General features: G+C 41.7%; 1 protein-coding gene across 2 annotated transcripts in view; it reads right to left on the minus strand.

Moving 5' to 3' along the window:
* Window positions 1–20,670, minus strand: part of TRPM6 (transient receptor potential cation channel subfamily M member 6) — a 151,133-nt gene that overhangs the window by 109,637 nt on the left and 20,826 nt on the right. The window contains exon 2 of one of the 2 annotated variants that reach the window (XM_072762631.1): window positions 19,208–19,336. In XM_072762631.1, coding sequence (XP_072618732.1) covers window positions 19,208–19,240 — 33 coding nt within the window. In that variant the 5' untranslated portion in view covers window positions 19,241–19,336. Of the gene's footprint in view, window positions 1–18,113; window positions 18,275–19,207; window positions 19,337–20,670 lie in introns of those variants that run through there. The other variant, XM_072762632.1, reaches the window with a different exon arrangement.

Raw genomic sequence — 20,670 nt, forward strand, 5'->3', positions numbered from 1 at the left:
TCCCCTGGGGAATAAAACATGCAAATAAAACATTTATAATCGCAGATTATATTAAATCATTTTAATAAGAAGGGAAAAAGAAATAGGAAGTTCCTTTATGAGTATTCTTTACAACTGTCCCTGGGTAGTAACCTACAGAATTTAACTGAATGCTGGGCCTATTTGTTATATAACTACTCTAATCTGTTAAAGTTTTCAAATGGGATGCATCTTTAATGAAGGATAATTGGAAGAAAGGCAGGGATAAGGGGCTGAACCCTAAGAGGAAACCACCCTTAAAAGGATTTTTACACCACTCTGGAAGCAGCCCTCCACTCTTTCCCATGTGATAGACTACACAAACCTGATTGAGTGACAGGTTAAACAGATCAAAACAGCCTACCAAAAAGCCCATAAAAACTCCTAGACATAGAAACTAGGGTGCCGACCCTCTTGGATCCCCTCCCTCTCCAGAAGCTCTGTACCTATCACTCAATAAACTTTGCTTTTCTGCCCACCACTCTTCATCTGGTCTACCTCTTCATTCTTGGAAGGGGTGAGACCAAGAACACAGGCACAAAAGGAAAATAAATTCTGTAACACAATTAGTCTTCTCCAAAATATTCATGAATTTATTATCCATGTATACAGATGGTCTTTATTTATGCTCCAAATATCTTGTTAAATTATCCAAAACTTTACTAGGACTTCATCCAAATGAACTACATAGTCTAACAAGCCTTTTCTTATGGTGAAACTATATTCTCTTACCACAAGTGTCCTTATTAGTGAAGCTATCCTCTTAAATAGTTGACTTCTAGGAAACTCACCATACTCTGGGACTATGACATTTTATTTGGAATTACAGGTTAAAGGCAGTTTTAGATCACCCATGGTAAGGTTTATGTATGTGCAGCACAGCAGAAAGAATATTGCAAAGGATTTTACTTCTTGAAATTCAGTAGAGATACATACTACATATTTAACTTGGAAAAATTTTAAATTTTTGCTAAAAGAATAAGAGCTAGAAGAAGAAAGGTGAGAAAAAAGAAAAAAATATTAAGTGTGAGCAACTTCAATGCCATTCTTTCAGGAGTACCCAATGCCCACGAACAGCAGTTCTCTAACTTTTGGGGCTTAAGACCCCTTCATATTCATAGAAATTACCAAGGACCTCCAAAAAGCTTTAATTTATATGAATATGTCTACCAATACTTATGTATCAAAATTTAGAATCGGGACTTTTTAAGATATTTACTCATTAGTTCATTTTATATAACAGTAATAAATCTACTTACCTATTTATGTTAACATAAATATTTTCTTATGAAAAGAAGTTTTTTAAGTTTCATAAAGTTTTTTTTTTTAGTTTCATAAAGATTTTAAAGAGAAAAGAGTTGTCTTATATTTTTAAAAATATCTTTAATGTCTGGCTTAAGACAACTAGATTCTCAGGCAGCCCAGGGGGCTTAGTGATTTTAGCGCCACCTTCAGTCCAGGGCGTGATCCCGAAGATCGGGTATCGAATCCCAGGTCGGGCCCCCTGCATGGAGCCTGCTTCTCCCTCTGCCTGTGTCTCTGCCTCTCTCTGCCTCTCTCTCTCTCTCTCTGTGTGTGTGTGTGTGTGTGTGTGTGTGTGTCTATGAATAAATGAATAAAATCTTTTAAAAAAGACAACTAGATTCTCATATTTGCTTCTATGCTCAATCTGTTGCAATAAGTGGTTTGGCTTAAAGTATATTAAGAAAACTGGCCTCACACTGCCACATAATTGGGAAAGGAAATAGTACCTTAATAGCTTTTGTAGATACTGTGAATTCATGTAACCTGGGGAAAACACTGTACAGTCACAAGAGAATGAGTAGAAAAGGCAAATAATGTCTCAGTACCATTATAAAAATAATTTTGAATGAGGACCCTTTGAAGTAGTCTTGAAGACCCTCCAGGAGCCCATGAACCACACCTAGGAAACCACTGCCCAAAAGTGATTGCATGATTGCACTAGAGTACTGTTTCCTTGTTGGTCTCAGGCCCCACACCCATATCTTACTCTACGCATCTCACTCCAATGAGTGCATGGTAGTACTGCAACACCCCCTGTGGAATCTGGTGCTAAACTGAAAAGAAGTTTCAACATAGAGAAAAAGCAATTAGAGATCAAATCTTCACATATTATTCTTTATGAGATGCTTTATGAAAGATAATTTTGATTGTATTCATTTCTAACTTTATGGTTGACTTTATTGCAAATATCAAATTCTCCAATCTAAAGATGTCGCAGAAGCATGATTAGTGGGAGATCAGCCTTTCAGAACCCATATCTGATAGGATAGAGTATATTCTATCCATTTCTCTATTCTTCCTCTGAAATATTGATATCTCTAAGAATAATAGCTTCATTCATTCATTTATTCATTCATTCAAAAATATTTTGGTTGGTATATATTATTCTAATAAAATAAATAAAGCTGTGTCCCAAAGACCAACACCAACACCAAAGGGGGAAAAAATCTATGTTCATAAATATATATCAAGTATGGCACAAGAGCAGGATCTGGGACTCCTTGGAAGAAGAAGTCTCTCTACCTGCAGATATTTGGGAAGGCTTCAAGGAGAACATAAGATTTGGGAAAGTTCTTGAAAGGTGACAAAAGTTTTGGGAGGTGGTGACAGAATGCCATGGTGGTGAGAGATGCAGATATTTCAGCCTGGAAGAGAATTCAGAGAACACCTATGGTAAAACCTTAAGGTCACTGGGGAGCAGAGAATATAGAAGATGAAAGAGCCAATCACCTTCAGAAATAAATAAGCATAGGGTGCAGAAGAGTTCAGGGAATAACGAACAAAGAGTTACTAAACAGGATTGTGACATGATACCTGAAGTAGAGAATGGAGAAAGTTTCTCTCTTCAAAAAAAATTTGCATTATTATGCCAGTAGGATGTTTCAAAGAAAAGCTAAGACATTTAGTATTGACAAGAAAGTAAGAGGAATGCAGATTTTGTCCATGATCACTGAGCAGATTGAGGAAGATTTAAGAAATAGGTTATAGGGGTGCCTGGGTGGCTCAGTTGGCTAAGCATCTGACTCTTGTTCTCAGGGTTGTGAGTTCAAGCCCCACACCCAGTGTGGAGCCTACTTTTAAAATGAAATAAAAGTCTATTTTTTTAAAAAAAGGAAATAGGCTGCAAAACAAGAGGCAGCTAGTATAATATACCCTGGGAAAAACAATATTACCACTAAACCAATGATATAAAGCAAAAGCCAAAAGCCATCATCAGTGTAAGCCTTTCGTATGTGCCAAAGGCTATGCTAAGTTCTTTATGTACTTTAGCTACAGTAATATTCACAACTGTTTGATGGGTACAATTATTACTACCTCCTAATGGAGAGGGAGCAGGTTCTACCAAATACCAATTCTAGAGCACTTTGGCAATATGTTTAAGAGGTAAAATTGAAAGAAAACTTATTTTATGGTTGAGGAAACCTAGACGTTATTTGTAGATAAAAGAAAAGTCAATAAAGAGAGAGAGAAGATGTAAGAAAGAATGAAAATGACTTTAGAGACTTTGGAGTGTAGGGTGAAGAAATAGTATGAAAAGCCAAGGAGGAGGGCTCAACCTTGAAGAAAATGCTTCCTCTTCTGATAGAGGCAAGGAGAGGATGACAAATTTTTCCTTTTTAGTAATTTTGTCCAAGACTCTATTACCTATGTGCTATAGAAGTCAGTTCATTTTGCTCTGAAGGCTGCAAATCTCAGCATTCCTCTTTGCCCCTTATCAAGAGAGAAGAAGGAAGATAGGAGATCTACATGTGCAATCATGGTGGTCCCGTTTATTATTACTGGAACTTCACAGTACAACACAACAATACACTGTATGTTTTATGGATCACAAAATATAAGAGATATGGGCAGCCCCAGCGGCTCAACAGTTTAGCACCGCTTTCAGTCCAGGGCATGATCCTGGAGACCCAGGATCAAGTCCCTTGTTGGGCTCCCTGCATAGAGCCTGCTTCCCCCTCTGCCTTTGTCTCTGCCTCTCTCTCTCTCTCTCTCTCTCTCTCTCTCTCTTTCTCTGTGTGTGTGTGTCTCTCTTGAATAAATAAATAAAATCTTTTAAAAATATATAAGAGATATTCTCTCAATAGGGGATCCACCAAACTTCAGACAGATGGGGAACAACAATAGTATCCCAATGAACATCTTATGGAGCAAACTGCAACATGATATTCCAAGGATGTCCCCAATACACTAACCTAAAAATGTGTGCCTCAGAATATATGGGTCTGCAGACATCTAGACTAAACAAATAGGAATTTAGGATAAAGGAAAAGAATGAACATAATTGGAGATCACTGGGCAGTTGGACTGTCAGGGCAAGGCATACTGAGAGGAAAGGAAGCAGGAAGAAAGAGGAAGGTAAGAAGTCTCTATCAGTAAACCAGAGAAATCTTTCTGTTCCCGGGTGATTGACCCCAGAGGTTGTTAGAACAATGTCCAGCTGTCCAGCTATAAATTCTCATGAGCATTTCTTTAGCCACACTTAGAAATGGGCACTTTCATTTTTAAAAAATTTAATTATGATCACTTCGGGTACACCATATACAACTGTGTGCCTAGCCACCACATAGCAAAAAAAGAAACAAAAAAAAAGATTTGCTATAATGTTGGTCCTTGTATTCTAAGCCTTCACTCTATCATTTGTGGAACACAGAAGCCAGGACTCAGCAACATTTTTTTTAAAGATTTTATGCATTTATTCATGAGAGACACACAGAGAGAGAGAGAGGCAGAGACACAGGCAGAGGGAGAAGCAGGCTCCATGCAGGGAGCCCGATGTGGGACTCGATCCCAGGACTCTGGGATCATGCCCTGGGCTGAAGGCAGGCGCTAAACCGCTGAGCCACCCAGAGATCTCCCTTTTTTTTTTTTTAATAGATAACTTTGAAAGTGATATAAAATCCACAAGGTATAATAGATGATACAGGGGAAAATTAACTCTTCCTCCTACCCCTATACTCCAGACATCCATTTCCTTCCCCCAAATGAACTGTTATGTATTCTGCCAAAGATTATAAGCATATACCAAAAAATGATTTTTTCATATAGAGGCATATTATATATACCATTCTGTACCTTGCTTTTTCGTCACTTATTAATAATTTGGACATCCTAATATATTTGTACACAGAGTTCTTTCATTCTTTTGGGAACTGACCAGTATTTCTTTGTATGGAAGTCCCATAATTTATTTAGCTAAAATGTACACAGCACAGCTTTCACATGCATGTATATCTACCAGATAAAATCCTACTAGTAATATGTCAGTGAATTCAAATATTGCCACATTGCCCTCCATAGAGGTTGTGCCAATTTATTTTTTATTTTTTTTTTAATTTTTATTTATTTATGATAGTCACACAGAGAGAGAGAGAGGCAGAGACACAGGCAGAGGGAGAAGCAGGCTCCATGCACCGGGAGCCCGACGTGGGATTCGATCCCGGGTCTCCAGGATCGCGCCCTGGGCCAAAGGCAGGCGCCAAACCGCTGCGCCACCCAGGGATCCCGGTTGTGCCAATTTATAAGCAAAAGGTATGAGTTACTAACAACTCTTAAACATTAGAGAATACACTAATGCACTTTAATTGCTTTAGGGAACTATGGTATTTTTTTATTATTAATACTCAACTTCCTTCCAAAAAAAATTTGAAGTGAGCAAATTCCTTCAACTTAAAAATAATTTTAAAATAAAATAGGGGCACCTGTGTGGTTCAGTCAATTAAGCGCCTGCCTTCAGCTCAGGTCATGATCGCTGGGTCCTGGGATCAAGCCCCATATCGGACTTCCTGCTCAGCAAAGAGTCTGCTTCCTCCTCTCTCTCTCTCTCCTTCTGTCGCTCCCCCACTGCTCATTCTTTCTCTCTCTAATAAATAAATAAAATCTTTTAAAAATAAAATAAAATATCAAAAAATTTACTTGCCTGAGGAACAAGAATCTCCTTAAGCAATCCAAAATTGCTTTAATGTTCAGAAATGATAAAGTATCTCCAACAGAACTTTGAAAATACATGAGTATTTGAATAGCAGCAAGACAACTGAAGACGAGAAGACTTCAATCAAAGCATTTCAATGAAAAAAGTACTGGTTTTCTGATTGTTATCTGTAAAAGTCACAGCCTCTTTGATAAGTCATGGGTTATAGTAGAGAAAGAACAGAGGTTGGAGGTAGAGTACAGGGGTTTGTTGTTTTGTCGCCCATTGACTATGGTAGTCCATTCATCGAATGCAACTTGGCTGGGGGATATATAAAACCTACCTTCCTTATCTCACCAGGTTTAAAAAGGAACAGAAGAGTATCCTATTTCAAATTAACCTGTCCAAATCTGTATCCTTTGTTTCTCTCACTCAAACCTATCCCCCACCTATACTATATTCCCCAAGTGTTCACCAGTATACCCAGGTGTCCAAGTTAAAAACCAGAGCACCATCATGAATTCTCCATCCTTATTTCTCATTCAGTCAACCACCAAGACCTACTGATTTTATTTCTTAAATACCTCTTGCATCAGCCCACCTCTCTGCATCTGTATTGCCACTATTCTAAAGTCACCATGAATTCTTGGTGAGATGGCCTCCCATCGGTCTTTCTGCCTCCAGATTTCCCTTCTCTGATCCTTTCTCTGCAGGAATGCCTACTTAAAGTGAAAAGGTAAACATGTCATTCTCACCTAAAACCTCTCAGTGTTTCTCCCAACGTCATTAGGATAGTTTAAAAGTCCTTCAGCAGGTATACAGCCCACTACCTACCACATCTGAGCTGCTCCCTCTTTCACCTCACCTCTTGTCTCTCCCTACTTCTACTTCAATCCCTACAATCTAATATACTAAACAACTTTGAATTCCCTGAATCCACTTCCTGCTCTTTCCACACTGTTCCCCACTGCCCTTCTTTCTCCACCAAGAGAAACATCATGAAAACCTTCATAGAAACTCTCTTTCTGAATCTCTGAATCAGGATCTCCTTCCATGTGCCACTAAGTCTTCCGTGCTTACCCTTATAACCTATTTAGAGCAACTATACTCTAAACCCTGGAATACAGGGAACTGTCTTGTTCTATCCTCATTGTCTACCTGACTTCTGAGTACACATTTGAGGATTATACCAGAGTTTCTTAGGTATATCCTAGAGAACAAAAGTATTACATGGGATGAAAAGAAAATGTTTTATGGCTATATAAATACATGCAACCAGTGTGACTCTCCAGAAATCCATTATTATCCATTGTTCCTCTAACTATATTTGATCAGGAATCATCTCTGAGGGTAAACACACTTGTTTGCAGAGGGTACGATTTGGGGAGATAGCCTTCCAAGCGATTTCTGCTAGGTCTCAATTCAGAATGTTCCCTCCCCTAAATTTTAAACCTTAATGTAAGATTTCTATCCTTATCTTTAAGATTTTCAGCTTACTTTTTAAAAAGCACCTTTGAGATAGGTAAGTTGATTTAAAAAGACAGGGACCTTTAAGATTTTTATCTTAATTTAAGCTAACAGATTTAAGGTGGAGTAGCAATCAGGGTAGCCCAGGTGACTCAGCGGTTTAGCACTGCCTTCAGCCCAGGGCCTGATCCTGGAGACCTGGGATGGAGTCCCACATTAGGCTCCCTGCATGGAGCCTGCTTCTCCCTCTGTCTATTTCTCTGTCTCTCTCTCTTTCTCTCTCTCTATATGTCTCTCATGAAGAAATAAATAAAATCTTTAAAAAAAAAAAAAAAGTGGGGTAGCAATCGGGTTTTGTTTTCTTCAGAAGAAAAGAATTCTCATCCAGAATAACTAATTCCACTAGTATTCCAGAAGGAAAATGATGCTTCAGTAAAATGAGTGTGGTCCAGGAAGTTGAGAAACACAAGTTTGTCAGTGGGATACCAAGAGCTCTGTGAGTAATGGAAGCTGGCAGATGAGAAATTATCATTTGCTGGGATAGTTTCTCAACTTCTGTTTCTGGCTGTTATACCTGATCTTCAAAAAGTTCCAATGTTGTTTAGAAACTGACCATTCTTTCAATGCAATTTGGGAAGGAAAGGGGAAGAAATCTACCACACAATGCCTTTCCCTAAGTCACTGAGGAGCCAAACTACAGAGCAGTTTTCCCTTTTCACGGAGTTTCAGTCCACCAAGATGTTTCTTCTGGATTTAATTTCTTAAATTAAAGAAATTTCTTAAATTGTAAAATGGAAAGAAATGTATTATATCCATAAAGAAAAGACCTTGAAATGACCCATAATTATTATAATTAAAAGGCAATTATTAAAAAAAAGGATTAAACTAAAGAAAAGCAGCTTTTCTCTTTTAAGGATGTGTCACTCAAATGCTCACAGTATTTCGTGATTGTATTACATAAGGAGGAATAGCCTACCTTAGTCACCTCATGTTTCAAACTGATCAAGACTCTCTCCTTGACCGAACTTGATTCAGGCTCTTTCTGACTTGAGTCCTTTTTCTGACTAGGTACCAACCTTGGGCTCTGTTCTTGGTCCCGCTAACGCAGTTTTAGCAAGAATCTGCTGGGTCAGTTAGTGAAAATCCCCCACCCTTGGTATCTGATCACTCTGGCCTGCCTTCAGCAAGAATCCTGTTGAGTTGGTCTAGCAAGAATCCTTCTGGCTTTGATGTTTTCTCTCACAATTTTCCACCCACTGACCTCTACCCTACTCCTTGGCTGTAAATCTCCACTTCTTGCTGTACTTGGAGTTGAGCCCCATCTCTCTGGCCTACTGCAAAACCCCCACTGGAACAAACCCTCTTGAATAAGGTCTTCCTTACTATCTTTAACAAGGATCGTGAAAAATTTTTCTTTAACAAAACTCAAGCTACACACACACACACATTGTCTGTAGGTCAAAGAACAAAACTTATAAAACATCAGTATCCCAGGAACTTTCAGAGTCTCTCTGGTAGATTGAACCTTATAGACCTTTTCCCTTCAGCTAAACTTGATGATAGACTCTGACATCAAGAAGATTCCACAGAGTAGAGGCTCTCTTGGGTAAATGGCTCCCAGGCTTTACCTCTCACCTATGACATTCCATATTTCCTGAACTCAAATACAAGCTAGCAAGATGCAATTTCTATCTGAAAAGTCTCCTCTCTACAAGTTGCTTCTCAAGAATGTGGTTTCCCTCTTAAGGCCAGTGGCTCCCAGCTCAAGAGACCAAAATATGAGACTGAATGGTTTGCCTGTTTATTACATTCAAGAGCAAAGATCCGACCTACAAAGTCTTAAGCCGATTGACCATTTCCTCCCACTTTGCTGGCATAAACACTAACAAATTTTAGAAAGTTTAAATTTTAAGACTTTGGACCCTCTTCTCTTTGTTTTTTTGTTTGTTTTTTGTTATTGTTTTTGTTTTTTTTTAATCACTTTAAAGCAGACCCTAACAGTGGTGACCAAGTTTGGAGAGAATTAACTATCTAGGCCAAGGATCTATAAAGTACCCTATGGACTTAATTCTTCTGGGAGTAAAATTCTCTTTCCTAAGATTATAAGATTTAATTTACAAAAACGTCTTTAAAAGATCAATGGAGGACATCCATTTTCTCCAGAAGCAAGGAAGATAGTTCCATATTCAAAGATCAACCTGCTCAGGTGCCTGGGTGGCTCACTTGGTTAAGTATCTGCCTTTAGTCTCAGGTCATGATCTCAGGATCCTGGGATTGAGCCCCATGTCAGGTTTCCTGCTCAGCAGAGAGTCTGCATCTCCCTCTCACTCTTCCTCTGTGCTCTCCTTCTCTCCCTCTCTCTCAAATAAAATCTTTAAAAAAATAATTGCAAAAAACCTCACTAATTGCAAAATATATATATATGATATATTATGAAAAATATATTACAAAAAAATAAGATATATTATGTCCCACTATAAGATAATATGCCTAGTTCCATTTAAGATAATATTAATAGCAGCTATCTTAGTCAGTTTGGGCTACTATAAACAGAATTCCATACACTGGATGGTTTATACAACAAACATTTATTTCTCACAGTTCCAGGGAACACAAGTCCAAGATCAGGGTGCCCACACGGTCGAGCTCTGGTGAGAGTCATCTCCCTGGTTTAAAATAGTTACTCTCTCACTGTATTTTCACATGGTAAACAGAGATCAGGTCTTCTGTGTGTCTTCTTATAATGGTATCAATCCCAACCATGAAGGCTCCTCCCTCAAGACCTAATTACCTCCGAAAGGCTCCACCTCCAAATACCATCATAAGAGATTAGGACTTCAACATATATATTTTGGGAGACAAACATTTAGTCCACAGCACCAGGGTAACAATTTATTCAGCACTTTCTGTGCACCCACCTGCACAAGACAAAATACTTTGTTAACTGCCCAAGAAAATATGGGAAGTAGGTCAGTTATTATCTCCATTTTACAAATGAAGACACTGAATCAGAGAAGTTGAATGATTGCCCCAAAACATAATGGCTTATAAAAGTGATACTAGGATTCAAATATGGGCAGTCTCTAGTTCATGGAGACTTAACCACTTAATTTCACTCTCACTTACCTATAGAGATTGTACCTGCAGCAATCCCTGAAGCTGTAGAGTGTTTTAATATTTACAAATCACTTTCCTGAACATTTGATCTTCACATGAATCCCATGAGGTTGATAATAGAGTAGATAATATAAGATCAAGCTTATGAAATTCCCAGGAAAAACTCCTGCTATATAGCATGCTTTCTGTAAGTATCCTCAGATACATAGATAAATATTAAGAGGCTCATGAACTCCTGGAAACTGTGTATAGTAGTGCCCCTTTGTCCATGGTTTCAATTACCTGCAGTCAATTGCAGTCTAACAAATCATCAGAAGATCAATAGTAGCTTAATGCTATGTCACAATGTCTACTTCATTCATCTCACTTCATCTCACATCACAAGAAGGTTAAGAACAGTATGATAAGATATTTTGAAAGAGACCATATTCACATAATTTTATTAGCTATTGATAGTCATCTCTTACTATCCCTAATTTAAAAATTAAACTTTATCATAGGTATGTACATATAGGAAAAAATAGTACGTATTGGGTTTGATACTAACCACAGTTTCGAGTATTCATTGGGGGGTCTTAGAACATATCCCCCTTTTGTGTAGACGTGAAATGTGCGTTTATCAGGAGAAAATCCCAAGAGTTGGGTCAAAAATAAGTGCCACACAAAGGATCTGAACAAATAGTTCTCCAAAGAGGGCAACAAATGGCCAATAAACACATGAAGATTCTCAACTTCATTAGTCATTGGGGAAATGAAAATCTAAACCACAATGAGGTACCTCTTCACAGCCACTGGGATGACTATAATCAAAAAGTAAGAATAAGGTATGGGGAGAAATTGAGACTATCATATACATTGTTCATGAGAATATAAAATGGCACAGTCTCTTTGGAAAACAGTCTGGCAGTTCCTCAAAAGGCTAAACGTAGAATTACCAAGTCCACTTCTAGGTACCTACCTAAGAGAAATGAACCTGTAAGTCCACACAAAAACTTGTATACAAATATTCACATCAATGTTATTCACTATAGCCAAAGATCAAAAAACAATCCAAATGTCCATCAGCTTATGGACAAATTAAATATGATATGGTATATTATTCAGCAATACCAAAAAATGAAGTACTGATAACATGCTACATGGATGAATTTTGAAAATATTATGATAAATGAAAGAAACTAGATAAAAGGGAGTACATATTGTATGTGTCTGTCTACACAAAATATCCCAGAACAGGCAGATCTATACTTGCTTGGCAGAAAGTAGATGAGTGGTTGCCTAGGGCTGGTGAGGATAGAGGGACTAGGGGTTGACAGCTAAGGGGTGTGGGATTTCTCTTAGAGATGATAAATACGCTCTAAAATTGACTGTGCTGATAGATGTGCAATTCTGCGAGTTTACTAAAAGCCATTAAATTGTATACTTTAGGTGAATTAGGGGTGCCTAGCTGGCTCAGGTGATAGGGAATACAATCCTTGATCTCAGGGTTGTGAGTTCAAGCCCCACATTGGGCACGAAGACTACTTATAAAGCAATCAATCAAGTGATACGTGAATTATAACCCAAAAATTAAGTGGGGAGCAGCATAGGCGAAGAGAAAGACTGACCCATCACGGAAAACTGCAGAACCCCCCCACCCCGCCATCCATGAGGGATACGTTCCAAGACTCCCAGTGAATGCCTAAAAGAACAGATAGTAATGACTATGTATGCTATATTTTTTTTCCTATACAAACATACCTATGATAAAGTTTAATTTAAAAGTTGAAAATAGAGCTACAATAGATCCAGCAATTGCACTACTAGAGATTTACCTCAAAATTACAAATGTAGTGATCCAAAAAGGGGCACCTGCACCCGAATGTTTATAGCAACAATGTCCACAGTAGCCAAACTATGGAAGAGCCCACATATCCATGGACAGATGAATGGATAAAAAAGATGTGGTATACATATTCAGTGGAATACTACTCAGCCATCAAAAAATGAAATCTTGCCATTTGCAACAATGTGGGACGTAACTAGAAGGTATTATGCCAAGTGAAATAAGTCAATCAGAGAAAGACAATTATGTGATCTCAGTCATATGTGGAATTTAAGAAACAAAACAGGATCATAGGAGAAGAGAGGAAAAAGTAAAACAAGATGAAATCAGAGAGGAAGACAAACCATAAGAGACTCTTAATCATAGAAAACAAACTGAGGGTTGCTGGAGGGGAAGGGGGTAGGGGAGGGGTTAACTAGGTGATGGACATTAAGGAGGGCACATGATGTAATGAGCATTGACCTCTGCCTCTGAAACTAATAATACAATATATGTTAATTGAATTTGGACTTTAAAATATAAACTATAAAAAAAGAAAAAGAGAAGACTGCTTACCGTAATTAAAATCTAAAATATAAAATAGAATGCTAAAATAGATATAAAAAAATAAAGTTTAATTTATAAATTAGGGACAATGATAACTAATAAGAAACAATTACAATAAGTTACATAAATGTGGTCTCTCTCCTTCAAAATCTTATTGTATAAACTCATCCTTATGACCATGATGATGACATGGGATGATAAAATGACTGTGTGAGGAGATGAAGTGAGCTGAAAGAGCTGAATGACGGAGGCATTGTGATGGAGTGAGAAACTACTTAACCTCGTGATGACTTGTTGGAAGGAGGATTATCTGCTTCCAGACTGGTTGAGGGAAACCACAGAAAACAGAACCACAGATAAGAAGGGACTACTGTATTTGTATAAATAACAGCCCACAGGCAGAAAGCAGACCAAAAATGTGTTTTATTCAACTGGCAAAGTTTTTTCAAAAATCTTCTGAAGTAACTAATGAAATGTGAAAACCACGAGGTTTCACACTCAAGAAAGAACCTATGTATCTGCATTTCCTACTACAATTGCCAGATTCTGCATTTCTGGAATGCGGGCTTGTGTTTCAACTTGGCCAACAGTCAGTTGGGGCCAACTGTGGGCAGCCATGTTCGCTCAGTGCTTACACTGACCAGTGAACCTGAGTCCCCAGCAGGCCTGGTTTTTGAATTTGAGTTTTTGAGCTCCTGATCCATGTCTTTTATTGAATTTTCAAAGGAATTGCTTCCTCAAAACCCATTCACAGCTCTTGGAAGGAAGTAGCCAATGAATAGTGGTATTTGCTTTACTGTTAAGGAAACTGAGGTAGCTTGCCTAAGGCAGAAGGGCATGCAGCCAGCAGTAAAACTACTTTTTCCAACTATTCCCTTTATTACTCTTCTCACCATCCTGCTGATACTTCTAGAGAATTAATTACCACATTCTGCCCCTTTTTGATTACACCTAAGGAAAACCAGTGTAAAAAACATGCCAGACATTCCAAAATGGTGATAATCAGGCTATATAATCTAATCACAAGGAAAGTTTTGCCTAGCTCTAAGTGTCTTTAGTTGCTATGGGCAATTTGAGGGGGCTCTCCTGGCCCATATCCCAACACACTCCAAAACTAGGAAAGATAAAAAGAATGTTAATCTTGCACACATGGCAGGAGAATAAAGGAATAAATGAAGTGTACTTTCTCCAAGGTCACCTCACACACCTATTACAGAAAACAGAAGTTTCTAACAGGAGTGTTTCCACCCCTGGACCAGGTGGTTTGCTCACATCAAAAATGACCATTATTAGAAGCTCTGAATCTACAATCAGCAAAATGCAGAGAGAACTTTGGTTGCCCAGTCATTCATCCCACTGGGCTTTGAGTTTGCCTGGAAGAAAATTCTATGTTTGTTTGTTTGTTTTTTTTAGGGGGGCTGGGAGAGCAGAGGGAGAGAGAGGGAATACCAAGCAGGTTTCAGGCCTAGTGATGCAGGGCTTGGTCTCACAACGCTGAGATCATGACCAGAGCTGAAACCAAGAGTTGGATGCTTAACCAACTGAGACACCCAGGTGCCCCTGGAATAAAATTCTATATGTTGGCCATATATAGCTTAGAGAGAGGTAGAACAAAGCACAACCAAATTCACCAGGCCAATCTTTCCAGTCAACACGCCCAGCACCGTAGCAAGTCCTGGGATACCTGACCACTATGCAGTCCTGGAGCATTTCAAGACCTGGGATCCAGCATATAGCACAGGATCACTCTAAAGAGGATTGTAAAGGAACGCCAACATGGAAAATGCAGGGAAACCAGCGCTGGTGAAGGCATCTGCCTGTGCTACCAAGTCAACATCTTCGTTTCCAATGGAAATGGATCAGGAGGCTCTCAAGAGGCACATGCTTGCAGACTCAGAAAAAGAATGTAACCTCTAAGCCAAACAAAACTACCACTTCTCACCGCTCCCAATTGCATAACTGGTCATGGCACTCTGAAATAGTCTCAGTTTATTTGTACTATAAATAACCGAGGACCTCTTCCCCAGAGATATGGAAATACCACGGAAAGAAAGGGAGAGCGGCATTAGGCCACCCCAACAATGGAACCTGCCAAACGTTCTGGTGCTAAGTGCATCAAAAGAAAGTTCCCAGGGCAATCCATTGCTACACCTTGCACACACCCTGAAAATCCTGGATTCCAGGCAGGAGCTGCAAGTAGATTGAATCATCCTCATCAGATTCAAGGATGAATCCCATTATGGAGTTTATGTGCATTTTGTTTCTTTTTGCTTGTCTGTTTAATTGTGGCAAAATACACATAATATAGAATTTACCATTGTTTCTTTTTGCTTGTCTATTTAATTGTGGCAAAATACACATAATATAGAATTTACCATCTTGACTATTTTTTTAAGTGTGCAGGTTAGTACTGTTAAGCATATTCACACATTTGTGCAACCAATCTCCTGAACTCTCATCCTGCAAATCTGAAACTTTACACCCATTAAATAACTCATTTCCCTCTCCCCCCAGCCTCTGACAACCTACACTCTACTTTTTCTTTCTACAAATTGGACTGCTTTATATATCTTATATATGTGGAATCATACAATATTCATCCTTTGATGATTGCCTATTAGCATAACATCTTTAAGGTCCATCCACGTTGTAGCATGTGTCAGGATCTTTCCTCTTTAAAGGCTAAATATTCCATTGTGTGTGTGAGTACATGTGTATATGTAAACACACCACATTTCATTTATCCATTCAGAAAACTATTTCTACATCTCAGGGGTATGATGATGTTGCTCTAATGGCAAGTTATGAAGTTTAATTTGTAGTGGTCATGATTTTATACTGAGAAAGAAAAAGAGACAGAGACAAAGAGAGCCTTGATTATATGATGTTCATATTCCAGAAGAAAAATAAGCTAACCAAAGCTGCAGTGGACTCAATTCCAGCATCGAAAAGCATCACACCATTCCTCTCCAGCTCAAAAATAAGTTTTGTTCACTATATATTCCTAAGTTCTGGAACAGGTCTTAGCACCTAGTTGGCACTCATAAATTCATAAATATCTGTTGACTGAATGAATCCAAAGAATGATTGAATGTTCCAAATCCGACACTTTGAATACCTCTGGATTGGAAAGAGATGAGGATGAGGGACAAAAAGGGAACTCTTGGAATTTCTATTAATAGTGCTTGAATTATTTACCACAAGAAATTATTTCTGCATTGTTAGCAGAATCTTTTTAAGGAAAAAAAAAGTCTGCAAGGATAATTTGTCATAACAATACATCAGTTCAACGTACTTAGTGTGCATCCTTTATCAGAGTGCAACTGGAAAAGGTATTCCACCAAAATGACAGAAAAAAATCACGAGGACATGGGATATAAGAAACACGAACCAGTGTAACAGAGGGAATGGAAATCCCCATGATGATACTGAAGACAGAGCCCAAAGTAATAGCTGTGCATCCAACATCAAGACCAATCAGTCTGGATAGGCAATGCAGGTCAGAAAGCTGTACTCAGAATAAAATTGGTTAAAATGGGTATTACACAGGATGATCTTGAGAGAAGATTTAGGCAACTGGCAAAAACTTGTCAGTTAAATTAGTGAAAACTCCATAGAAAATTCTGGAAACACACACCAGACACTCCTGGAGGAAAACAAAAGTTAGAAGGGAGGAGTAATCATATACTACATAATTCAGCTTTTAATAGTGTATGTGTAGGAAGGCATAATAATGTTGACCAGACTAAATATTGACCTAACTAAAAATTATGGATAACTGTATTCTGTAGATGGTAGGAACAGGAAGGATCATGTGAATGGCAGATGCAGAAATGCAAAGGAAATCTAAACCTTATATCCCATCTGGAAGGTAAAGCATGGCTACACCTGAGAAATCAAGAAGGACTCACATAAGTATTATTTTAGAGGCATGAGTAAGTACCAACAAGCTAAAGAGATGAATGTTATTGCTCTTTCAGAAAAGCTGGAAATGATTGAGGGTTCTGCTGTTTTTAGTAACAGATCTTATGGAATTATTTGAAGTTGACTAGTATACAACTTCAATAAAACTAGGAAGTGAAAAAGGGGAAAAAAGCACAACTAAGACCCATATTAGAATATCTTACCTAAGAATGATTTTCTTTTAAAGATTTTAATTTTAAATTTACTTATTTGGCAGAGAGAGAGAGAGAAAGAGAGAGAGAGTATGAGCAAGGGGGAGCCACAGAGGGAAGAGGGAAAAGTAGACTCCCTACTGAGCAGGGAGCCAGCCTGACTTTGGGCTTAATCCCAGGACCCCAGGATCACACCCTGAGCTGAAGGCAGACACTTAAGTGACTGTGCCACCCAGGTGCCCCTGATTTTTTTTTTTTTTTTATAGGAAATAGTTGGTAGATTTCTGATGGGACATGAAGAAATAACTAAGTTACAGGGAGGATGGACATTTGGGAGTTCTAACATGGAATGAGTCTACAGAAGTGTAATGAAAATCACTCTAAGAGTGTGGGGGCTGCTCAGCCATCCTGAACACCCAGGATTGAAAAATCCAGGGAGAAAGAAAAAGAGGTGAGACATATTTCAGGTCCAATATTTACCAAGCCCTTGACAGTTACAGTTAGTTCTGACATGGAGGCCCTGCCAAAACCATGAGCCAAGACAGAAAATGGTAAATAGTCAAGATAAGAGCAACATTTGTGGCAAATCACCAGTGTGTTGTCTGGATCTTTTCCTTCTCCGCCAGGCTACAATCAACTCAAAGTGCCATTCATACCCTTGTCTATCAGGGCAAGCTTAATACTAAAGTACTAGTCCCTAATTTTGGCCCCCAAAAGCAGGCTCATGCGGAGTTTCATCTGGAATGATTTATAATTCCTACAAGATAGGGGCTGGTGGGGGAAAAGGAGGGGGGGGGGTAGGAAATGCCCAGATTCTTGCAGCCAAACCCGAATGTCAGTGTAGCCAGATTATTCAATGCTTTACCAGTTGTGGTAGAAACCCAAAGCAGATGGAAAATTCACATCAAAACTTTACACCCGGGAAAGAAATGGAGGAACCCGGCTCCCACCTCGGCAGTTAGGGGTGACCCCTCGTCCCTAGGAAGGAATGATCAAAATGCCCTGTGCGGATGGACACCCGCGTTCTTAGTGTGCCAAAGCACTGCCCTGGGTTCAAATCCCTATGTTCCTCCCCGAGCTGCGTTCTCCTCACCGGCGGGGCAGGGAGGTGGGACGGAGGGAGGGGTGATGTCAGCCGCCGCGGGTTCCTGCCCAGGTGGGGCGGTAACACCCCGCCAGGTGCGCTGGGCACTGCTTCCTCAGGACCGCGCCGAGATGGCATCTGCTTTCATCTTGCGATCATAGATACCACTATCCCGTTTTCCAGACGGGGAAGCAGAAGCCACTCGCTCAGCGTCCGAGCTGGCGGCGCAGCGGGCGCGCCAAGGCAGGCGATGCGGCTCGGGAGGCGGCCGGACCCGCCGACGACGGCCGCGCGCAGTGAATGTCACTTCTCGGCCCACGGGCGCGCGCCAGGCCGGGGAGCTCCTGCCCCGGGAGCGCGAGGCGGGAGCGCGAGGCGGGAGCGCGGCGCGCGCTCGCATCCCCGCTCGGGTCCCCGCTCGCATCCCCGCTCGGGTCCCCGCTCGCATCCCCGCTCGGGTCCCCGCTCGCATCCCCGCTCGCATCCCCGCTCGCATCCCCGCTCGCGTCCCCGCTCGCATCCCCGCTCGGGTCCCCAGGACCCCGGGCTCGCGCCTGCCCCGAGCGGCCGCGGGGCGCGGCGCGGCGCCGGCGTTTACCTTGAGCTGCACTCTCATCGCTCCCGGGCCCCCGCGCGGGGCGCTGCTCCGCCGCCTCGGTCCCCGCCGGCCGGACGCGCCCCCCGCCGCCCGGGGCTGCGCCGTCTGCCCTCCCCGCCGCGCTCCCGCCGCGCCCGGGCTCCCCCGCCGCCCGCCGCCCGCCGCCCGCCGCGCCGCCTCCTCTCCGGGGACGCGCGCCCCGCGCTGCGCTGACCCCCGCGCCCCGTTGGGTTCCCGCCCCGCCGCCGCCTCCGCGCTGGCCCCGTTCCAGCTCCCGGGGCCGGGACTGCGGGGCCTGCCCCTCGCTGGCCGCCCTTCCTGCGCTCGCCGAGACCGCAGAGATGGTAATCGGGCGCGGACCCGGGCACTGGCCCGCCGGCGGCGCTCCTAAGTCCCAGCCATTCCAGATCCCAGCGAGATACGGGCGCCACCGGCCCCGCCCGCCCCGCCCCGGTGCCCGGCCCGAGGCCCTGTCGCCCCGCCAGCCCCGGGCCGCCCTGCCTACCTGCGAGCGCTCGGCAGCGGGTCGCGCTTTCATCCTTGCCTTGCAGGCCCCGCTCGCAAAGCCTTATCTGCGCCTCCGACTTGTGCAGTCGGGTCCGGGCTCCACCTCCGCACGCCGCCGTTTACTGCCCTGTAGATGTGTCAAGATACTTTTTCGCCTCATTTGCCTCCTGTGTAGAAGGGAGGTGCATGCCTACCTTCCCGGAGTGAAAGGGGTGTAGCGAGGGCCAAGGAGGGGCCCTAACACCCATCTGTGTGGTGGTGTGTTGCTCCCGTTGCGTCCCTGTGGTGGGGGGACGGGAGAGGCTGGCCCCCAGGGCACCACTTTGACGGTCTAGGAGTTCCTGGGTAGGTCCCGCGACCCCTCTGGCCAGAGTTCACTTCTCTGCGTGGTGGCGATGGCAGCACATAGACCCACCTTCCTCTCAGAGCTTCTACGGAACCAAGAAATCCATAAAGTACCACGCAAGTGCTTTCCTGATTTCTGTTATTTTCCATGCGTTCTGGGCAGTCTTGATTCAGGTTGGGCCCCTGACTGTGGGTGGGTCCCAGTATGTGGGCAGGGGCGATGATGCTCACTTGTAATTACAAGTGCGGCGGTTAACAATCCTGGCCGTTCACCCCAGATTATTGACCTCGGATCAGGGGCACCTACCCTTTTAGTCCATTATGAATTTCTGCCCAGTGAGCTCACATTTGCAGACTCGGTTCACAGGGTTTTGTCCCATATCCATATCTCAGCCCAGTTTTAATGAACGTTTATTAGAAAACTTGAACACCTCATGTGTGTAGTAACATTTGGTTTTCCTGTTAACACATAGAAACTTTCCTCTCCTTGATCCATCTCCTTCAAAAGGCTAACGATCTGTGAGCAGTTAACAGGTTCAGCAGGCCCCCTCAGGCAGGTAAGCACATCTTGATTGGTTTTCCTCCAAATATCTCCCCCATTAGGTTTCTCGCTGCACTAGACACTTGAAGCTCTCAAAAATATGCAGACCCACCAAGAAGACTGAACATTTGAAACCCGAGATTCTTAGGAATCTTGGTCCACTGTGACCGCTCTTCTAGCAATTTCTTTGGTAAATTTACATGTTAGTAAATGGTCAGATGTTCTTTTCTGATCAAGCGGCAAGACACAAAGTCTAAACTACCAGGGCCATTCAAAGATATACCAGGGAAATCCCAGGGCTTATGGCATCTGATGTGCTAGTTTACAAGCTGCCTTAGGTTCCCAAGCTGTATCAGAAGCACCTGAGGCATCTGTTAAAACTGCAGATTCCCAGGGCCCCACCCACCCATCCCAGACCATCGGGTTTGGAATCTCTGGGGTGGGGCCCAGGAATCTGTATCTTTCACAAACTCCCTGATCAACTTAAAGGCTTATCTATAGAAGTCTCCTGGCCACAAACATACCTCTGCCCAGAGACTAGCTTTGAAATTTAAACTTTAAAATGTTCAGTAATA

This window comes from Vulpes vulpes, chromosome 1 (assembly GCF_048418805.1).
Source record: "Vulpes vulpes isolate BD-2025 chromosome 1, VulVul3, whole genome shotgun sequence".
NCBI classification, from domain to species: domain Eukaryota; kingdom Metazoa; phylum Chordata; class Mammalia; order Carnivora; family Canidae; genus Vulpes; species Vulpes vulpes.